Source organism: Narcine bancroftii, chromosome 3, assembly GCF_036971445.1.
Source record: "Narcine bancroftii isolate sNarBan1 chromosome 3, sNarBan1.hap1, whole genome shotgun sequence".
NCBI classification, from domain to species: Eukaryota; Metazoa; Chordata; class Chondrichthyes; order Torpediniformes; family Narcinidae; genus Narcine; species Narcine bancroftii.
In genome coordinates, this window is record NC_091471.1 from 265,079,495 (window position 1) to 265,101,973 (window position 22,479).

General features: G+C 40.4%; 2 protein-coding genes across 6 annotated transcripts in view; one reads left to right on the top strand and one right to left on the bottom strand.

Moving 5' to 3' along the window:
• r3hdm4 (R3H domain containing 4) overlaps positions 1 to 6,319 on the bottom strand; it is a 36,403-nt gene extending 30,084 nt beyond the window's left edge. Inside the window, exon 1 of one of the 2 annotated variants that reach the window (XM_069928019.1) lies at positions 6,223 to 6,319. The gene's annotated coding sequence lies outside the window, so the exon portion shown is untranslated. Of the gene's footprint in view, positions 1 to 5,574; positions 5,594 to 6,222 lie in introns of those variants that run through there. The other variant, XM_069928020.1, reaches the window with a different exon arrangement.
• The window catches only part of wdr18 (WD repeat domain 18), a 209,788-nt gene continuing 192,775 nt past the window's right edge, over positions 5,467 to 22,479 (top strand). For 2 of the 4 annotated variants that reach the window (XM_069928003.1, XM_069928002.1), the window contains exon 1: positions 5,467 to 6,296. In XM_069928003.1, coding sequence (XP_069784104.1) covers positions 5,619 to 6,296 — 678 coding nt within the window. In that variant the 5' untranslated portion in view covers positions 5,467 to 5,618. The remainder of the gene's footprint in view (positions 6,297 to 22,479) is intronic. The other 2 variants (XM_069928001.1, XM_069928005.1) reach the window with 2 other exon arrangements.

A 22,479-nucleotide genomic window follows, 5' to 3' on the forward strand; every position in this document is an offset into this window, starting at 1 on the left:
TATTGGGATCAAGAGAAATATCTGTCAGTTCACCAGTACTGCACCATCTGCTCAACATTTGGAAGAAGATTCACGTAGAAAGGAAAAAAAACAAATTACCAAAATTATTATTGACGCAAAATCAATAGATAACCTTTCCTTTAGAGAATGGGAGAGAAAAGGGATTAAAAGAATAGAAAATTGTTTTTTGGGAAATAATTTATTATCATTTGAACAAATAAAGTACAAATATGGAATAACTCACGGTACAATGTTTGCATACCACCAACTGAAAATCTTCTTAAAGGACAAATTGGGAAGCAGACTGAGGTTACCAGAAGGAAGCAGCTTTGAATATGTGATTACAGACACAATGATAATTAAAAGATTTATAACAAACATGTACATCATGCTGCAAGAGAAAGAAAATGATGAAATAAGCTGTAAACCCAAACAAAAGTGGGAACAAGATCTAAACATAAATATAAAAAATGAAAAATGGGAAAAGCTACACTCCGGAACTATGAGAAATACAATAAACACGAGGTTACGCATGATACAATATAATTGGTTACACAGGCTATATTTCACGCCCCAAAAGTTAAATAAATGGGACCCAACAGTATCAGACAGATGTTTTCGCTGTAAAAAGGAAACGGGAACAACAGTACATGCAATTTGGGCATGTGAGAAAGTGGAAAAGTTTTGGGAAGATCTAAATCAGGTATTAAATGAAATCACAAAAAGCAATATACCAAAAAACCCAGAGATCTTTCTTCTAAGTAATATAAGAAGTAAAGAATTAGGCCTCAAACTGGATGAAACACAAAAAAGATTTATTATGATAGCCTTAGCTGTAGCAAAAAAAATGTATAATGTCAACCTGGAAATTAGAAGAGAGCCTGAGAGTGCAGCAATGGTACATAGAAATGCATTGCATTGGAAAAAATAATATACAATTAAAAAAATAAAGTCACATTATTTGAACAAATTTTGGAACCGTACATGGAACACAAAAGAGAGGGCCTACTGCGGACCTCCACCCCCTAAAATGATAGAATGAGAAGACGAAATGAACTGACCCAGTGTGTAAAAGTAGATGACACAATTTTCTTGTTTATTTTCATTGTGTGGTGACATTGTTTAATGGGTTTATTGTATTGTATATATTGAATGTTTAGTGGGTAGGGAGGGGGGTGGGAAGAGGGGAGGGAAGGGAGGGGGAACAGGGGAGAAAATGACAGTGTATATTCAAGAGGAAAATGTTTGTGTGTATTTTGGTCAATATGGTTCATAGTGTGAAAAATTTTAAAAAAATTTAAAAAAGAGAAGCATCTGTCCAGTGAAAACTAAAATTTCCAGATACTACCTTTTCTATTTTTTGATTGTTTTGGGGAAAGACAGAGAAACCTTAGGGTGTGCAAACAGATATTTAGTTTTGTGTGCTTGAAGTTGTTGTGAACTGAATCAATATAAAGGTATTTGTTAGTTAATACAGATTCCAACTGTGTCTAACCAATCATCATTGTTGAGGGAAGAGAAGCAACCACAAAGTCCTGAATGGGGAAGGCTGATATCATTAACAGAAGATGGCCTGATGAAACTAGATTGGGAGCAACTGATTGCAGGTAGAACATTATCTGATAAATGTCAGTCTTTTAAAAGTGAGTTAGTGAGAGTTCAAGGTCAACATGTTCAAGGAAGGGTGAGAGGCAAGGATGGCAAGATTAAAGACCCCTGGATAAGGAATGTTCAGTTTGATGAAACAAAAAAAAAACCCATGGAAGGTATGAGACTCTAAAACAGAAGATACCCTTGAGGAGTATAGAGTGCATAGAAAATACAGAAATTAGGAGGGCAAAAAAGTGCCATGAAATATCACTGGCATACAAAAATTAATGAGAATCCAAAGACATTTTATTAGTAGATTATGAGCTGTTGGGCAAAAGGGGCAATCTGTACATGGGGTTCAGAGGATATACGTTATGTCCTAAGTTAATATTTCTTACCCATATTGACTAAGGAGAAAGACATAGTGTTTGGAGAGTTGAGGGAGAGGGATAATTATATACTCGAGCATGTTTGTATCAAGAAAGAGGAGGCATTAGATGTTTTGGAGCACAAAGGTAAATAAATATTCAGGGGCTGATGAGATTTAATCCAGATTACAAGGAGGCAAGGGATGAGATTGTTGAGGACAAGATGGAGACTTTTGCATCTCCACTAACCACTCTGAGGTACAAGGAGGATAGCAAATGTGATTCCTTTATTCAAGAAGACCAGCAAGAAGGCCAGTGAATCTTACACAAGTGGTAGAGAAATTATTGGGGAAAAAAAATCAATGGGGCATGATTTAAAAAAAAACCATTGGAAAGGCAGGGATTGACATGGGGAAATCTTGTTTCATTACTTTAATTGAATTTTTTTGAAGAGATAACTATGAAACATTGGTCATGGCACACCTAGTCTATTGTGTGCACTTCGAACTAGGAAGGATGTGATTACACTGGAGAAGAATTTGAACCATCGTAACTTAGAAAAATCGAAAGTCAGACCATCGTAAGTAGGGAAGCTTCTGTATTTATACAGTATTAATTTTTTTTTCATCTAGCAAAAGTTAATACATTTATAGGGGAGAAAACAACTTGTATTAAACATAAAAACACTGTACAAAATTTTAAATGCTCTCTCAAGCCGACAAGATCCCCCATAATTACAAGTCAAAAAGCAAAGCCACTCATTCTCTCACCACATTTGCACTCTGGCTACACACTTATCACATCAACCTGCTCCTCTTGTGAGCAAAATTAAAGGGTGGAAATAATACAAGAAAATAAAGAAAATTTTTTAATCGCTCAGTGAATATTGTGGTTATTTCCAGATTTTTAGCTCTTAAAATCCTGTTCTTAACTGTTACTATGCAGGAAAATCATTCAATAATTGTCCATTATTCACAAACATTGTATCTGGGCACAATGCAGCGCTTATTTCTTGAGATGATAGTGCTCTGCTGCTGTGTCGGGTGCCACCTTGTGACTGAGATAAAAGTTATTAACATTTTCCTAAGGGGCAGTCATTAAAGTGTAAAAGAGAAGCTGAAGTTTGTTTATTGTCACATGCACCCGAGGTACTATGAGAACTTTTTTTGAGAGTAGTCTAGGTAGTTAACCCATACATAGTACAGCAACAAAAACAGAGTACAAAATTACAGAGAAAATTCAGGTAAAATAGAGCAAAGTCCATGAGAAACAGAAGTAGTAGGCTATCTGGCCTGTCAAGCTGTTCATAGCTTCTAAAGGCTGATCCAACAAGCCTCAAATACTCTCCCATGCAAAAATCTGTCAAATATATTTAATGAGGTTTCCTTGGGCAGAGAATTTCACAAATACACTACTCACTAAAAAAAAATCTTCCCCATCTCCTTCCCAATTCTATGCCCTGAATCTAGAGGCTGTTTCTGAGTTCTGGTCTCATCTACCAGTGAAAACAACTTTTCTGTCTCTATCTTACTTATTCCCTTCATCATTTTATATGTTTCTATAAGATCCTGTCTCATTCTTCTGAATTCCTGCAAGTATAGTCCCAGGATCCACAATCTCTCCTCATAGGCTAACCCCCCACAGCTCTGGAATCAGCCTGCTGAACCTCCTCTGTAATGCTTCCAAAGAGGAGATCAGAACTTCACAGAATACTGCAAGTGCAAGCTCAATTACACTGAACCTCCCTGCGCTTAAATTCATTTCTTCTGGTAATGAAGGACAACATTCCATTTGTCTATCGTCCAGTAGCACGAACATCCTCTATGATGAAATATTTTGAGGGGTTGATCATGGCCAGAATTAACATGTACCTCAGCAATTTGCTTATTGTCATAATCGCTCACCAGCAGACGCAATGTCACTGGCTCTCAGGAGGAAATTTTTAAAAAAAACATGAACCACTCCTCATCGAGGGCTCAGCAGTAGAAAAGGTCAAGAGCTTCAAATTCCTGGATGTCAACATCTCCAAAGATCTGTCCTAGAACCTCCAGGTTGATGCAATCATTAAGAAGGCTCACCAATGGCTATACTTTGTAAGGAGTTTGAGAAGATTCAGTAGGCCACCGAAGACTCTCGGAAACTCCTGCAGGTATACCATGGAGAACATTCTAGCTGGATGCATCACTGTCTAGTACGGAAGTGCCAATGCTCAGGAGAGGAAAAACTCCAGAGAGTTGTTAATTTGACATGCGAAATTATGGGCACCAGTTTCGTTCCATTGAGGAAATCTATGAGCTGGTGTCTTAAGAAAGCAGCCTCTATCCGCAAGAACTCAGGCCATGCCCTCTTCACTCTGCCACCACCAGGAAAAAAGGTACAGGAGCCTGAGGACAAGCACTCAGCGGCACAAGGACAGCTTCTTTACCTCTGGCATCAGATTCCTGAATGAACAATGAACCACAGACACCGCCTTGCGTGGACTTTTCCCTTGCACTATTTTCATTTAAGATGGTTTATAAAAATGGTTGCAGCAAAAGAACAAGTTTCGAGGCATGCTCATTATGATAAATTCTGATTCGGCCTTCTTGAGTACCTGTTGCACCTGCAACTTTTTAAAAAAAGATTCATGCACAAACACTACCAAATCCCTCAGCCGAATGGGATCTGCATGAGGCAGTGTCTTAAAAGAAAAAGCAGCCTCTTATCCTCAAAAACCTCTCAGCACCCATCTCTGTCCCTATCCATAGGGAGAAAGGACCCTACAGCACTGAGAAGAACAGCTTCTTCCCCGCTGCCATCAGTGAACTAAAGATGTTGTCTGACCTTTGGTGCACTACTATAAAAAATAAGATGAGTTTATAATATGGGGTGGGGTGGGGGAAAGAGGAGCCTATAGCACTGAGGGACAGCTTCTTCCCCGCTACCACAAATGAACCAAAGTCGTTGATTCCCTGACCTTTGGTGCACTACCATAAAAAATAAGATGGGTTTATATGGGGTGGGGTGGGGTGGGGGAAAGAGAAGGTGCCTAGAGCACCCGGAGGGACAGCATCTTCCCCGCTGCCATCAGTGAACCAAAGACGTTGATTCCCTGACCTTTGGTGCACTACCATAAAAAATAAGATGGGTTTATATGGGGTGGGGGAAAGAGAAGGAGCCTAGAGCACCCAGAGGGACAGCATCTTCCCCGCTACCACTAATGAACCAAAGACGTTGATCCCCTGACCTTTGGTGCACTACCATAAAAAATAAGATGGTTTATAATATGAATGTTTGCGCAATAAACGGTGGTTCTAATTTTCTTATGGCCTTTTCGCCGTCATTTCATGCATCTTACTTCATGCAGCAGAATATAATTGAATACCCCCAAAGACAGCACTAATTTCTGGTAGCCCAGATAATTTTTTTTAACCTGCCTCATTACTCTATTCCTGCTTCGGACACCTGAAAAGCCCATTTGCACAGAGCTTGACCTGCTGGGTTTTGAACGACAGGACATGAAAAGTTGTCGGAATCTCGCTGCGCCCTCCCCCTCTCTACTCGTTGAGACTCATAAATAGTTACTAAGTCCTTCTCTTTAGTCAGTCATCCCCACCCGTGGACTGTTGTTCCTCACCAGCGCCGGCTCCTCGCAAGGTCCGCCGCCCGGCAGAGCGAGCCATGAAGTTGCAGGCGGTGATGGAAAACCTGCAGAGGCAGCAGCGCGCGCGGCTCGAGCTCGAGGCCCGGCAGCATCACCGCCCGCCGCCGCACGCGCGGGACCAGCTCCAGGCCGGCCAGCAGCAGCGGATTCAAATGGAGCCGCGCGGATCAACGGTCGAGGGTTCCAGCAACAAGTGCCTCGCCAGCGCGCAGCAGCAGCAGCAGCAGCACATCGCGGCTCAGCAAGCCGCAGCGCTGGCCGCCATGAGAGCGGCGGCGGCGGCCGCGGGCGCCGACGATCCGGCCCAGTGCGCCGCCCGAGCAGGGGGACTGGATGCGGAACGGGGCGGCAGCCCGAGGCTCTCGGAAAGCAGCGAGGCCTTCTCGGGGGGAGAGGAGATGGAAGGGGGGCAGGAAGAGGCCCCCGATCCACTGGAGTCTGAAGAAGAAATGGCTGCCGAGGAGGAGGAGGAGGAAGAAGAAGAAGAGGAGGAGGAGGAGGAGGAATTCGAGGACGAGATGGCCGAGGAAGGGGACAGCGGGGTAAAGGAGGAGCCCGGGATGCGCCTCTGTGGTGAGGCACATCGACAGCCTGGGCAGCGGCGTCCTGGAACCGGTTTACCTTACTCCTCACACCCGCAGATGCAGCAAGTCCAGGACCAGGCCGATTGGACGTACGAGGAGCAGTTTAAGCAGGTAATAACATCTCATTGACTACTAGTTGTAGCATGTGAATTTACGAATAGATGTTTCTCCCCCCCTTCCCCCCCCCCCCCTAACCTTGTATTGCATAAATGATGCGCGGATCACTGTAATTTTGAGTTCCTTATTATTAAATTGTTGGATGTGGGTTCGGGGGAAGAGAGGATGCAAGTGACCTGTTCCCAAATCCAGTGCAGGTTAAACATGTGCAAAAAAAGACAAGATTTCATTAGTTAATTTGCTGAATGAAAACTTTTTTCTTGCTGGATGATGTGTTGAGCAGTGTGCTGCTCCTTTTATTTAAAAAAAAGGATTTGAGTTGCAGAAATCTATGATCTTACTTGTGTTGAAGTGAAAGTTACTATCTTTGCATATACAGTAATTCTATTTTAATGGTTGACATACAATGAAAATGATGCTTTTGCAAAAATAATTAGTTTTGCACTCACTGTTACGTTTTTGATTTTTATGCAAATTAATATTTATTCCTAAACACTCGTCTAGGCTATGTAGGTAATTTGTCAAACTAAAGCAAATGCTGTCACGTGCTGCATGTGTGTCTGTGTGTGTCTGTCTGTGTGTGTGTGTGTCTGTCTGTGTGTGTGTGTCTGTCTGTGTGTGTGTGTGTCTGTCTGTGTGTGTGTGTCTGTCTGTGTGTGTGTGTCTGTCTGTGTGTGTGTGTCTGTCTGTGTGTGTGTGTCTGTCTGTGTGTGTGTCTGTCTGTGTGTGTGTGTGTGTGTCTGTGTGTGTGTGTCTGTGTGTCTGTGTGTGTGTGTGTGTGTGTGTGTGTCTGTGTGTGTGTGTGTCTGTGTGTGTGTGTCTGTGTGTGTGTGTCTGTGTGTGTGTGTCTGTGTGTGTGTGTCTGTGTGTGTGTGTCTGTGTGTGTGTGTCTGTGTGTGTGTGTCTGTGTGTGTGTGTCTGTGTGTGTGTGTCTGTGTGTGTGTCTGTGTGTGTCTGTGTGTGTCTGTGTGTGTCTGTGTGTGTCTGTGTGTCTGTGTGTGTCTGTGTGTGTCTGTGTGTGTCTGTGTGTGTCTGTGTGTGTGTCTGTCTGTCTGTGTGTGTCTGTGTGTGTGTCTGTCTGTCTGTGTGTGTCTGTCTGTGTGTGTCTGTGTGTCTGTCTGTGTGTGTCTGTCTGTGTGGGGGGGTGGGTAATGGGTATTGATATTGAGTGAGGAGGTCAAAACATTTTGGGAATTGATATGATTTTAGCCTCTTGTGGAGGAAAATTTCAAAAGTGGCGAATGTTTGGGGAAAAGGTCGGAGTTTAGTTTGACAAATTTTAGTGAAAATTGTCCAAATAATTTTAATGATTTGGTAGGTTTTGCAAGAATTCAAGTAAATGTTATGGAGTGCATTTTCAGGTGACTATGTTAATTGTTTCAGCCAGAATTTAAATATAGGGTGGCCCCATGCCAATTATTAAAGCCTGCAGCAAAGTTATTTATTCAGTGCAGCTGCCCATTTTAAGTTGAGATCTTTTCCAGTATGGTTTCAACAATAACTTCTTGTAGATTTTATTTATCTGCTTTTTATTTACTTCGAGGTAAATATTACTATTCTGGATGTTGTCTATTTTGGCTTACCATATGACATTTGAATGACTGTTGTAATTAGGAATTAAGATACAAATGATGTACAGCTCTTTTTTGATAGGTGAGACTTTAAAAAATAATCAAACTTGTGCATTTTATTGACAAAATAAATCCAATGCATTGAAAATTTCTTCAAACTAAAAATATTTGTATTAACGTGGAGTTTTAAGTTTTGGTTCTTATTTATTCATGCTTACTCTTATTTTGATCAGCTGTTGGGCAATCTTTGAGTGTACTGTCTTATCTCTTTTAATGAACATATGGTTGTTCTGTATTTGCTATGTCCAAGGTTGCAGCAACTTCTATTTTCTGTAAATTTTTTGAGACAGAGGTTGTGCAAATCGATTGGTATATTTCAGTCATGGCTTCAATTGCCTGTCTGATTGCTGAAATTAATTTGTTTATAATACAAATCCATGCTTTTGGTTTGAAAACCTTCATGCTCTACTGTCTCTCAATTGAGGCTGGTGTTGTATCTTGATTCATTTGTGTCAATGCTAGTGCTCCCCTGCCCCCTCCCCCAAAGAAAATGAATAATAACCTTAGGCTTAGCATCTTAATTGACCTGAGGCAACATTTTATTTTCTGGTTGCAGTTACCCTAATCCACACTTGGATATGCTAAATATAATATTTTACAATGAAGCATAAGCTGTTGTTTTGGTGTCCTTCCAGCTGTTAGTCCTTGAAGTATCTCTTTCAGCTTTTGGAAGTTTTCCTTTCTAACCTATTTGCTCTTGATGCTAAAATTTCCAGTTCACTTAAAGAGAAAATTCACACCCTGTACCAAAGAATTGGCATCTCTTTTCCATTTCCATTTCTATTTACTATTTTCTTTTTGAAGTTACAGGTAATGTTAAGTTATCCATTAGTTTAGATACTTTGGCTTAGTTTTCAATTTGTTGCAGAAATGTCAGGATTGTATTCTGTGAAAATGGTCCCTATCATGATTTTATTCATAACTTGGTCACATCAGCATGTGTCATGAAATGCAAAATGAAAAGAAAATAAATTTTGTTTTTATTTTTTCCCCCACAAAAGGGCAAATTTCCGTAACGCAAGGGTCATCTAAAGTTATTCAAGAGCAGAGTAGCAAGATTATATCTTGAGAATCATTTGTAATTGATTGTTGTTGAGTTAAGCATGTACATATCTAAATCTTCTTCTTCTTTGGCTTGGCTTCGCGGACGAAGATTTATGGAGGGGGTAAAAAGTCCACGTCAGCTGCAGGCTCGTTTGTGGCTGACAAGTCCGATGCGGGACAGGCAGACACGATTGCAGCGGTTACAAGGGAAAATTGGTTGGTTGGGGTTGGGTGTTGGGTTTTTCCTCCTTTGCCTTTTGTCAGTGAGGTGGGCTCTGCGGTCTTCTTCAAAGTAGGTTGCTGCCTGCCAAACTGTGAGGCGCCAAGATGCACGGTTTGAGGCGATATCAGCCCACTGGCGGTGGTCAATGTGGCAGGCACCAAGAGATTTCTTTAGGCAGTCCTTGTACCTTTTCTTTGGTGCACCTCTGTCATGGTGGCCAGTGGAGAGCTCGCCATATAACAGGATCTTGGGAAGGCGATGGTCCTCCATTCTGGAGACGTGACCCATCCAGCGCAGCTGGATCTTCAGCAGCGTGGACTCGATGCTGTCGACCTTTGCCATCTCGAGTACTTCAACGTTAGGGGTGTAAGCGCTCCAATGGATGTTGAGGATGGAGCGGAGACAACGCTGGTGGAAGCGTTCTAGGAGCCGTAGGTGGTGCCGGTAGATGACCCTTGATTCGGAGCCGAACAGGAGTGTGGGTATGACAACGGCTCTGTATACGCTTATCTTTGTGAGGTTTTTCAGTTGGTTGTTTTTCCAGACTCTTTTGTGTAGTCTTCCAAAGGCGCTATTTGCCTTGGCGAGTCTGTTGTCTATCTCATTGTCGATCCTTGCATCTGATGAAATGGTGCAGCCGAGATAGGTAAACTGGTTGACCGTTTTGAGTTTTGTGTGCCCGATGGAGATGTGGGGGGGCTGGTAGTCATGGTGGGGAGCTGGCTGATGGAGGACCTCAGTTTTCTTCAGGCTGACTTCCAGGCCAAACATTTTGGCAGTTTCCGCAAAGCAGGACGTCAAGCGCTGAAGAGCTGGCTCTGAATGGGCAACTAAAGCGGCATCATCTGCAAAGAGTAGTTCACGGACAAGTTTCTCTTGTGTCTTGGTGTGAGCTTGCAGGCGCCTCAGATTGAGGCGCCTGCAAGCTATCTAAATAAATTAATACTATTAACATTGACTGAAAACTGGGTTGCATTGTGCTTGATCCATTTTGCACTTGTATGGTCCAGGTGTTTAAAATCAACTACACAGCTTGATTAAAGATGCTGTGGCTTTCATGTGAAGTGGTTTGTAAAGATGTCTAGATAATTTAACCCCCCCTCCCCCCCCTACCGCTAATGATCTTCTTAGGCTATCTCCAGCAGACTTATTCCCATTGCCAGCAAGTTTCTCATGTTGACCTTTTTAATCTCCACTTGCTGACAAGGCATGAACTGTCTGGACTTCTCCATCCCATTAAGCCACACTGAGCTTGTCCCCCTCCCCAATGCTCCCCGGTCACTCAGAAACAACTCCAGCTTTGCTATTAGACCAGCAGACAAGAGAGGCATGGATACAGTGTAACAAACTCCTCCCTACAATTTGGAGGCTAGATGTCTACTCTTTTACATTTCATATCTATCCTTAGACCCACTAACCATCATCAGGATATCATCTCTTAGTCTATCATGGATTTCCTCACTTCTCTGCCCTCTAAACGAAAGGTTCCCAACCCTGAACTCCCCTTGGAGACCTATGGTGTCTGTCTGCCTCTGACCCACTGATGGTACCTTGAAATAATCTGTCCCTTTTTGTCCAGTCTCCTCTTGCTTCCATCTGAAACACTACTTTTCATTCCAACTTTGTTCCCCACTACCTCATCTTCACCATGGATGTGCAATCCCCAACAAGAAGGATTCAGGGGCCCTCTGCTTCTTGAATGCAGAGCCATTCAGACTCCCTGTATTAACACTCACCTCTGCTTGGGAGAATTTATCCACACTCTTAACATCTTCTTTGACTTGAACTATTTCCTTCAGATCCAGGATGTAGCTGTGGGCACACACATGGGCTCAAGCTATCCTTTTTATACAGATGTGTGAAATAATCCTGTTCCAATCTAACTTGGGTACCACTCCAAACTCTTCCTCTGCAACATTGAAAACTGCATTGTGCTACATCTTTTACCTATGCAAAACTTGACAATTAACCTCACTGCTAATTTCCACCCTGCTCTTAAATTTAACCTGGAATATTTCTGACATCTCTTGCCCCTTACAGAAGTTTTGTGCCTGTATTGCAGAAGACTAACTATCCATGGATATCTATTGTAAACCTACTGCCCATAATTACCTGGATTTTACCTCTTCTCACCGTGTCTCATGAATGGACACTCACTTTTTCCCAATTCCTCTACCTCTGCTGCATCTGTTCCCAGGATGAGGTATTTCACAGCAGGATATCCAAAATTTTCTTTAATAAATATGGATTCCTCCTCCCCCACCCCCAACAACTGTCATTGACAAAACCCATTGCTGTATCTTCTCCATTTTTGTATTTCAGCTCTCATCCCCACACACTCCTTCCCCATACACTCCTTCCCCTTTTTTGGTCCTCACTTTCTACCCCATCAGCCTCTGTACATGCCACATTGTCCTCTAACACTTCAGCATGATCCCATCACAGCACATCTTCCCTTCCCTGTCTTCTTTTTAGAAAGATTAGTCTTTGTTTAGAAAGATTAATGTCTGGGAGACTCTGGTCTGCTTTTCCCTCCCCACCCATCCTTGTGTCCACTTAAGATTTCCTACTTTTATCACAAAGTGCAAAATTTGTTCCTAGATCTTGCTCCTCCCCTCCATCCAGAGCCATAAATGGACTTCCTGGTGATGCACGTTATCCAACCTAATCTACTGTATTTGGTACACTGAGCACATTTGGTCAGACAAATGCAGGTTGTCTGCTTAACTGAACACTTGCTGTTACAGTTGCGAACAAGTTGAAGTTTTTTTTCACCATCCCCACACAGATGTGGGTGTCCTTGGCCTTGTCTTTGGTCGGGGTGAAGCCAAACATAAACTTGAAGAACAGCAAATTGTATTCCTCCTGGAGAGCCTTAAACCTAGCACGATGGAAGGCAGAGATGAACAGTTGTATTCCTATGGGGGAAAAAACACTTGCATCTTATTTGTTCTTTTGATTGTGTTTTGATCTGGCAACCATACAAGGATACAAATATAAAAAGGTGCTACTATTATTAAAAAAAATGTGACCTCCCCAAAGAAGATATTCTTTTTAAAATCCAATTGTAAGCCCTGGTGGTGTATTGATTTGTACTGTGAATGAAGAGGGAGAGAAAGGGTTGCTGTGTTTTGTTAGTTTAAAAAAAGACATTTTGAAAATGTAAAATTTTGATATGTATATTTACAGGAAAAATACGAAAAATAAAATCTTCAAAAAAATTAACATATTTAGAATCTATGTTAACATAAATCTGATAAGCAGGGACCTACTTCTTAATTTTATTGTTTGGCGTATGGAATTACCTGTTTTCTAAAAATAGGATTTTTGTAGTATTTATTGCACAGTCTGGTGTCTTTTTCCTAAGAAGAAAATGCTCACTGATATGTAAATGTTCAATCCTCAAAATTGCATTTCTCTTCAGGTTGAGAAAACTCTGGTCAGATTATTAAGATTGATTTTAAAAAGCTCCAAGAATTCTGTCTATATCAATGAGGTGTTTTCTCTTCCCAGGGATTTTATCAAGGATTAAGTCTTTTCTAATTTAATACATGACAAAAGTTTCCCAAGCATGACCAAATTGCTATTGGTATTTATTGTTCACTCATAAGTTTACAATTGTTGCAGTTGTTTGCACTCTTCTAAAGATGTATCATTTATCTAAGAAAACATTTCATTTTGTTTTGAAGTGTGGAAGCATTTTCCTTTTAAGGCCACAAGCAGTAATTGCTCTTAAAATGAATGGATCAATTTGGAAGCAAGAATGGAGGTGTCCTATTGGGACTTGGATATTTTGAGTCTCTGGAGAGTTTCTTTGTTTTCTTTATCTGATGTTGAAATTTGTTGATCATGAAATATTTAGCAAACAATAATTTTTTAAAATGCTTACATTTTTGGTTACTGCTGCTCCTGAATTTTTTTTGGACCTTGATACATTCTATGTTTCAAACTATTATTATGTAGCCACATAGTATGCCAGGTTTATTATTTTTTGATGTCTTTTCATAATTCTTTAGCACACCCAGGTTTTTCATATTCATTAATAATCAATGTTGAGTGCTGATTGATAGACTGCCTTACTCGAAGAATCAGTTGCCCTGAATCAATTTTGAACAGAAGATCAAAGTAGATTCAAAACTATTAACAATCTACTATCATTTTTTTGTTCACCAGATAAATTGTTGCTATCTCAATTATGTAAATTGAATCTGCAAGACAGGCTGCATTTCTGGGAAAAGAAACAGTCAATGTTTTGGGTCAGGACTGAAAAAGAGACTGAAATGCAAATTATATATGGCTTTGTGGAACACCTCTGTCCAGTCTTTTTTACTTCAAAAAGAAACATTATTCATAAAAAAATATACACAGGAAATTGTGCCAGGTTTTATTTATGGTACATTTGGTTTATCATCCTTCATCCCTAACGTCGAAGTACTCGAGATGGCAGAGGTCGACAGCATCAAGTCCACGCTGCTGAAGATCCAGCTGCGCTGGATGGAAGACCATCGCCTTCCCAAGATCGTGTTATATGGCGAGCTCTCCACTGGCCACCGTGACAGAGGTGCACCAAAGAAGAGGTACAAGGACTGCCTAAAGAAATCTCTTGGTGCCTGCCACATTGACCACCGCCAGTGGGCTGATCTCGCCTCAAACCGTGCATCTTGGCGCCTCACAGTTCGGCGGGCAGCAACCTCCTTTGAAGAAGACCGCAGAGCCCACCTCACTGACAAAAGACAAAGGAGGAAAAACCCAACACCCAACCCCAACCCAACAATTTTCCCATGCAACCGCTGCAACCGTGTCTGCCTGTCCCGCATCGGACTTGTCAGCCACCAACGAGCTTGCAGCTGACGTGGACATTTACCCCCTCCATAAATCTTCGTCCGCGAAGCCAAGCCAAAGAAAAGAAGATATTATCAGTTCTATGTGTTTGTAATGTTGGTGTTGCCATTTGTGGCCCTCTTAAATGCTAATCACTTCAGCTGTTTGAGAGGCTTTTGCATAGGGCTTAGCATTTCATGTCTAGTAGAAGCAAGTCCTTAGACTGCTGACTTCCCCCTCAAAGCCTTTATGTTGGCTTCAGTGCATAACTTAACATGTCTTGCATTCTGGAGTTGCTAGTTGGTAGCATTTTCTTACTGTACTGGAAGATGCTCAAGTTCCGGGCAACCCAAAGTGTGTCTTAATCTTCCTGCTGCAGCACTTCGGTGACACTTTGGGGCATTATTTGTCAGATATTTTTCACCAGTTTCAGTGTACATCCCTGTAAATCAGAGGGTCCTCTTTTATGTGATTTCTCTGGATGAATCTCATTAAAAGCTACTTGTATCCTTTTCCAGACCTACTTTGTGATTCATGGTCCACAAAAAGATGGCTGATCATTTCATCTTTATCACAGCCATCACAAAGACAGTGTACACAGTCTGCAAGAACAACTTTGAGTTTCTGTTTTGTGTGACTTTAATTCCACCTCTCACTTTCACTCGGACTGATTGGTCTGTGGCCTCTCGTACTGTTACAGAGAAGTTCATTGCAAGCTTGTAGAACAGCACATCAGTTCTATCTAGACATGTTGCAGCCTTTGAACTATTGAATTCTGCAGCTTAAAATAAAATAATTTCTTGGCCTCCATCAGTCATCCATTTGTAATGTTGATTTATTTTGTTTTTTCCTTATTTTTGCTCTGGAATTTGTTTTTTCCTTTTTTTCCTCTGGGATTACTGGACATACTCAGCTTGACATGCAAACCTGTCCTGCTCTTCTGCATTTTAAAACTACAATACATTTTTCTGCATCTGCAATGCTTGGTACTGGACTTTCAGTTACAGTTTTGGTTTTTTGGTTATCAGAACAATGACTTTAAGGACCTCAGTAGCATCAGCAGAATACTTGTATCAGCATTTCAACAAGAAACAATGGCAGGCTTTTCAAGCATGAAATAACGTCTAATATGTACTAAACTTGATCTCTGCTTATAAGATGAATTCAGCACCAAGCAATAGAAATTCTCCTTCATGACTTTTTCAAATGTTTCCTCCAATGCCATCTGCCTAATTAACAATGCTTTTTTTTTCACTGATGTCCATGGTGCTATCTGTAAACCTTTTTTACCATTTGCAAATTTGCAAATATATCTTTGTACAGTACATGAGTGTTTTTGTTATCAAAATGGTGCCAACACAGTGTCAGAGCCCCAAGTGAGCAATTCAGGTGATAAATTATTTTTCAACTTGTGACGTCACGTCCGTGTTATATTAGAAAAAAAGTTTGGTATTTGGATATTTTTGGATCTTTTTGATATTCAGAACTTCGGATACGGGAAATGTACTGTACTTCATTCTTTTATGTTCCCACTTGCTAGCAACTCCCCATCCACTCATTGACCAAATAACCTTTCCACCTTTATCCTCGTGATCACCTTGGCTTTATCCTGCAGCTTTACAAGCTTTTTTAGTCTCCTTTCAGTTCCAACATGAATCGTAAGCACCTTTTCTATTGGCATCCCAGTTAATTGACAGAGCAGTGTCCCGGGATAGGAAGTCATTTGTGCCGTTTCCACTGGGCCACCTTTAACTGGGACATTGACTGCTTTTCCACTGAACACACACTCATCCCTGAAGATTGGAGTATTCTACCTTCAACTGGAAACGGGTGACTTCCTGCTGTCCTTTTTCCACTGGTTTAATCGGGACGCCAGGGTTGGCTGACACCAGGGATATGAGTAGAAGTAGAGGCTGTCGATCCCTGGTGTGAAATGACATCATTTGACTCTGGTGGTGTGCTGACTGTTTTTCCACTGGATCCTGTCCCAGGTAATTCCCCGATAATTCTTGGGACAATATGACAGTGGAAAGGGGGCTATTGACTTTGTTTTTCTTTCCAATAATGTGGACTGGCTTGTTCAATATTGACAGCATTTTCTGTTTTTGAATTTCAGAATCAACAGTGTCTGATTTATAAAAAAAAAAAAAAAAAAAAAAAAAAATAGTGTACTATTACTAATAGTGTATTACTGAGAGAGGGAGAAAAATATTCACCTTCATTTTTTTTTTGGAGGCTGTTTTCTAAAATTTAAATAGTCATAGTTTTACAGTATTGAAGCAGGCCATTAGGCCCAACTTGCCCTGAACAACCAAGTTGCTTACCTAAACATTTTGCCTGTGTTTGGTCCATATACATACCTCAATTTTCTGATCAATGTACCTGTTCAAATGTCTTCAGGGATCGCAGAGTTGGAAGTGGCGATTAAGTAAGACCAAACTCTAGAATATGGAACTAGCCTGGATGAGGATGCTTCTATCAGCTATTCAAATGGGTGGTGGTACTAGGCCAGTAGGATCTGGCCCACTCTATATTTTACCCAAAGTTTATCAAAAGTATAGTAGTACACTCTTAAACTTATAAATTTGTAGTAAATTGATGGTAATAATCTTGTAATATATAGAGAATGATTTGAGAACTGCCTTGTGCATTTTTATAAGGGATAAAGGAGCGATTTAAAAGGATGGAATTTTAAGGCTAATCTCACAAGAAACTACTCACTAAAGTGTTTTTGTCCAGTTAAACAGGGTAATACTTTGCAGCTGTTGAAGGTAAATGCACGAGGGGCATTATCAGTTCTTACTCTCTTTAAAAACAAAAGTTTAAATTTGGAGGGTCATTCAAGATGAATTTTTTTAACAAATGACACTGAATTTACATCAATTAAAAATAGAACAGGTCAGACAGCATCTGTGGGAACAGAAATAGTTTGTATTTCAGGTTGAAGAATCATAATTACAATTTCATTATGAAAGTATTAATGAAGGATCTTGATTTGAAATTTTAACACTGTTGAAAAGTTCTGCTGAACTTTTCCAGCATTTTCAAGTTTTATTTCTGTTTTCCAAAATGTGCAGCTTAAAAAATATTATTTTATTCTCTTGCCTCCACATTTGGAAATAGTACTATTTATTCTTCACAGTATTTTTTATAAACAGTTTTCATATGGTAGAGTTGTGCAAGGAAATTGCCTTCGATCCTACATAAGGTTTGATCTCAAGATTCAATTTGTCATATAATAGAGACGGGGAAGTGCAGAGAGACCTAGGGGTACTTGTACACCAGTCTCTGAAGGCGAGCATGCAGGTACAGCAGGCGGTTAAAAAGGCAAATGGTATGTTGGCTTTCATATCAAGAGGGTTTGAGTATAGGAACAAGGATACCTTACTGCAGCTGTACAGGGCCTTGGTGAGACCCTACCTGGAGTATTGTGTGCAGTTTTGGTCACCTTGTCTAAGGAAGGATGTTCTTGCAATGGAGGGAGTGCAGAGGCGATTCACCAGGCTGATACTTGGAATGGCAGGAATGACTTATGAGGAAAGATTGCGCAAATTGGGATTGTACTCGCTGGAGTTTAGAAGTTTGAGAGGGGATCTCATAGAGACATATTAAATTCTGGCAGGACTGGACAGAGTGGATGCAGATGGGATGTTTCCAATGATGGAAAAATCCAGAACCCGGGGCCATGGTTTGAGGATAATAGGCAAACCGTTTAGGACCGAGATGAGGAGGAATTTCTTTACCCAGAGGGTGGTGAATCTGTGGAATTCATTGCCACAGAGGGCAGTAGAGGCAGGTTCATTAAATTTATTTAAGAGGGAATTAGATATATTTCTTCAGTATAAGGGTATTAAAGGTTACGGAGAGAAAGCGGGGACGGGGTACTGAACTTTAAGATCAGCCATGATCTCGTTGAATGGCGGAGCAGGCTCGAAGGGTCGAATGACCTACTCCTGCTCCTATCTTCTATGTTTCTATAATAAAAACTAATTTTTCAAAATAATTGCTTTTGTCTGCTGTAAGGCAGACAGATTCACCATTGGCAGAAATGCCTGAAGCGCTCCTTACAGTCAGAGAAAAGGAAGAGTCTTCCTCCACCCCGAGTCGCTGAGTTTCTGTGGATACACCTGCAGTGCTCACACGGCCCAGACCAAACTATGGGTAACCTGAGCTCCAGATCTGAAACTCCGATACGATTAGGAATCCTTCAGTGCCCTTGTCAACCTCTCACATCCTAGTTCTGATACCTGATACCCCTTCAACCACAACAGTCCACAGCCTAGTGCGATTCCCTTGACTGCTGTCTTCAGCAGCCACAGCCTCTGAACACCTTGCCTGCCTGTGTGAGTTCTTTAGCCACAAAGCCCCTTACCATGTTATGGATTATATCCTCTGCTTCTCCTCAGATGGGGGTGGGGGATGTTCTCTGTTTTCTGGTGCCCTGCGCTAATCCTCTACTTTCCCGGAGTCTGCAATCCCATGTGGATGTTGCCAATCATAGGTGCTGCCATCTTGGGTACAGACCCCACAGTCACAGGATTTTAAATAAAACTACCATCAGCACATTGCCAGGCTATTCAAAGCCTGTACAGAGCTGATGGCAGTCAGAATGGGTGGTTGGACACCACCCCCCCCCCCCCCCGGACTGCTGTGTCTCTGCTCCGTGCTCTCCCTGGTTCCGTATAAACAGCAGCGGCATTGCCTTTTTTAAATAGCTAGATCCTGGATCTGGCCCAGGATAAAGAACAAAGTTTCTAGCTTTCTTCTTGCCAAATTCAGCATTCTGTAATACCAGTACTGTTCACCAAGGGATATTGGCGATCTGGTTAAGAAGAAGACAGATATCTCAGCAGAAAGGAGAAAATGAGGTACTGGAAGAATGTAGAAAATGCAAGAAAATACTTTTTTTCAAACTTTATTTAAAATTTTCAAAATATTATCAAACAATACATAAAATAGAAATCAAAATAAACTATAAGAAAGCCCAACCCACCCACCCCCAACCTCAGCAAACCCTGCAAGGGGAGCAAAAAAAAACACTTAAGGTATTGTATGGTATTTTTTAAGATGTTACTAAACCCATACATTTCAAATAAGTCGACCACATCTCAACAAAAAAATGATGATTATCAAACAAACTGATTTTTTTTTCATATAAATACAGGATCTCAATTCATTTTGCCAACAAACTATATTCACTTCAACATCGTCCTTCCAAGAAATCGCCACATATTTACGTGCAATAGCCAATGCTAATCGAAGAAAAGCGATCTGAAACCCCAAATCATTATATAAAACAGTATAACCTCCTTTTGGATCTAATAAAAATTTAATCTTAAACAATTTTTGTAGAAATTTTCTAATTCTTTCCCAAAACAGTTGAACCTTATCATAAAACCAAACTGAATGTTAAAAAAAAAAGTTCCTATTCATTGTCCACATCTAAAACACACCTGAATCACTAAATCCATATTTCTTCAATTTCTCAGGGGTCAGATACAACTGATGCAAAAAAAATTATAATTAACCATACTATATCTTACATTAAGCAATTTAGTCACTCCATCATAACACATGATCTCCCAATCTTCCTGATCAATATCACAAATTAAATCCCCTTCCCACTTACTCTTAGATTTGTCTAAATATGGATTTATCCATAGTATCCTGGAACAATATGTAAACAATAAAGCCCTTATTTGACGAATGAGAAATCAAAAATTCAAATTTTGTTAACTTGGGAATTTTAATTTCTCTTCCAAAATTATCTTTCACTAATGCTCTAACTTGATAGTACACAAATAAAGAATTGGCTGATATTCCAATTTATTCCCTAAGTTGATTAAAAGAAAGAAATTTACCTTCCTCGAAACAATCCTCTAACACTGTTATACCTTGAATCTGGTATTCAAGTTAAATATAAAGTTAAATATTTGGGTACAATGATTGATGTAAAAATTCAATCGTTGTATAAATTAAATTACGTTCCTTTAAGAAAGAACAAGGTAGATTTGATCGTGGAAAGATTTACCTTTGTCATTAATAGGACGAGTAAATTGTATGAAGATGAATATTTTTCCACATATTTGAAATCTTTTTCAATTGGTTCCTTGTTTACTTCTGAAATTTTTAAAAAAGATTTAAATAAGGCTGTACGAGAATTTTTATGGAAGGGAAAATTGGCTAGAATAGAGTTGCATAAATTGACCTAGAAATATGCTTTTGGAGGTTTACAATTACCTCATTTTCAGAATTGTTATGAAGCTGCTCAATTAAAATTTATTAATCATATGTTGGATGTTTCGTATCCTCCTAGTTGGACTAGGGTTGAATTAGCTAATATTTCAGAGTTTTATCCTCATCAGTTTATATTTAAGTGGAATCCTGTTTTATTGCAGAAATATAATGTGCCAGTTTTAAAGCATTTATTAGAAATTTGGACTAAAAGGAATTTTATTATAGGCACAAAAGGAAAAATACCAATGTAAGAAAATACTTAAGAGAAATTGGGAAGGCAAAATGAAGACATGAGGTTGCCTTGGCAGATGATGTGAAGGTAAACATGAAGGGTTAAGAGTAAAAGGATAGTAAGGGACAAAATTGGTCCCCGAGAAGATCAGAGTGGTCATCTATGTGTGAAACCTTATGAGATGGGGGAGATCTTGGTTTTTTTTTTGGCAACAGTATTTACTCAGGAAACTGGCATAGTGTATAAAGAATGAAGGGAAACTAGCACTAGTGTCATGGACCACATAGAGATTAAAGAGGAGGAGGTGTTTGCTGCCTTACAGCGAATAAAGGTAGATAAATTCCTGTGATATTCCCTCGGACCTTGAGGGAGACTGGTGTAGAAATTGCAGGGGCCCTGACAGAAGTAATTAAAGTGTCCTTAACCACAGGGTAGGTGCCGGAGGATTGGGGAGAAGCTCATGTTGTTACTTTTTTTTAAAAAAAGGCTCCAAAAGTAAACCAGGATTACAGGCTGTAGGAGGCAAACTATTGGAGGGTGTTCAGAGAGATCGGGTATACAAGTATTTGGACAGCGAAGGGCTGATTAAGAATAGTAGTGTTTAATGAATCTTGAAGAGTTTTTCGAAGTTACCAAGAAAGTTGATGAAAGAAAGGCAGTGGATGTTGTCTGCATGGACTTTTGTAAGATCTTTGACAAGGTCCCACATGGAAGGTTAGTTCAGAAGGTTCAGACACTAGGTGCCTATGGAGAGCTTGAAAACTGGATAAGAAATTGGCTGAATGGGAAAAGACAGAGTGGTAGTGGATGATTGCTTCTCAGATGGGAGACCTGTGATTAGTGGTGTGCCTCAGGGATTGGTGCTGGGATCATTGTTGTTGTCTAGGTCAATGATCTGAATGATAATGTGGTAAATTGGATCACCAAGTTTGCTGATGACATTAAAATTGGAGATGTTGTGGACAGTGAGGAAGGCTTTCAAAGCTGGAAAAATGTGCTGAAAAATGGCAGATGGAATTTAATGTAGATGAGTGTGAGGTGTTGCATTTTGGAAGGAAAAACCAAGGTAGGACATGCACAGTAAATGGTGAGACACTGAGGAGTGTGGAGGAACAAAGGAATATGGGAATACAGATATATAATTCCTTGAAAGTGGTGTCACCGGTAGACAGGGTAGTAAAGAAAGCTTTTGACATCTTTGCCTTCATAAATCAAAGTATTGAGTACAGGAGTTGGGTTGTTATGGTGAGGTTGTATAAAAGAAGCCTAATGGCTTGTGATTGTCTGATCTCGGAAGCTAAGCAGGCTCCAGCCTGGTCAGTACTTAGAGGGGAGACCACCTATGAACACCAGGTGCTGTAGGTTTCTGTGAGGGGCGTTGATAAGTGTCTGCCTTATGGTGGACAAAAGTTAAAGAATTCATGTATATTTCATTGTAAATGTAGTATAATGTGATAATAATGGTACCTTTTAGCTTTATATTGGTGAGGCCAAATTTGGAGTATCGTGTGCAGTTCTGGTCACCTAACTACAGGAAAGATAACCATAGGATTGAAAGAGTCCAGAGAAGATTTACTAGGATGTTGCTGGGTCTTCAGGAGTTGAGTTACAGGGAAAGATTAAACTGGTTAGGACTTTATTCCTTGTAGCATAGAAGAATGAGAGGAGATTTGATAGAGGTTTACAAAATTGAAAGGTATAGACAGTAAATGCGAGTAGGTTCTTTCCACTTAAATTAGGAGAGATGCATACAAGAGGACATGTCTTTAGAGTGAAAGGAGAAAGATTTAGGGGGGAACTTCTTCACTCAGAGTGGAGGGAGTGTGGAATGAGCTGTCATCTGTCGTGGTAAATTTGGGTTCACTCTTGGGTTTTAAGAATAAATTTGATAGATACGTGGTCTAGAGGGTTATGGAATGGGTGCAGGCCAGTGAGACTAGCGGAATGATGTTCTGGCACAGACTTGAAGGGCCGTACGACCTGTTTTAT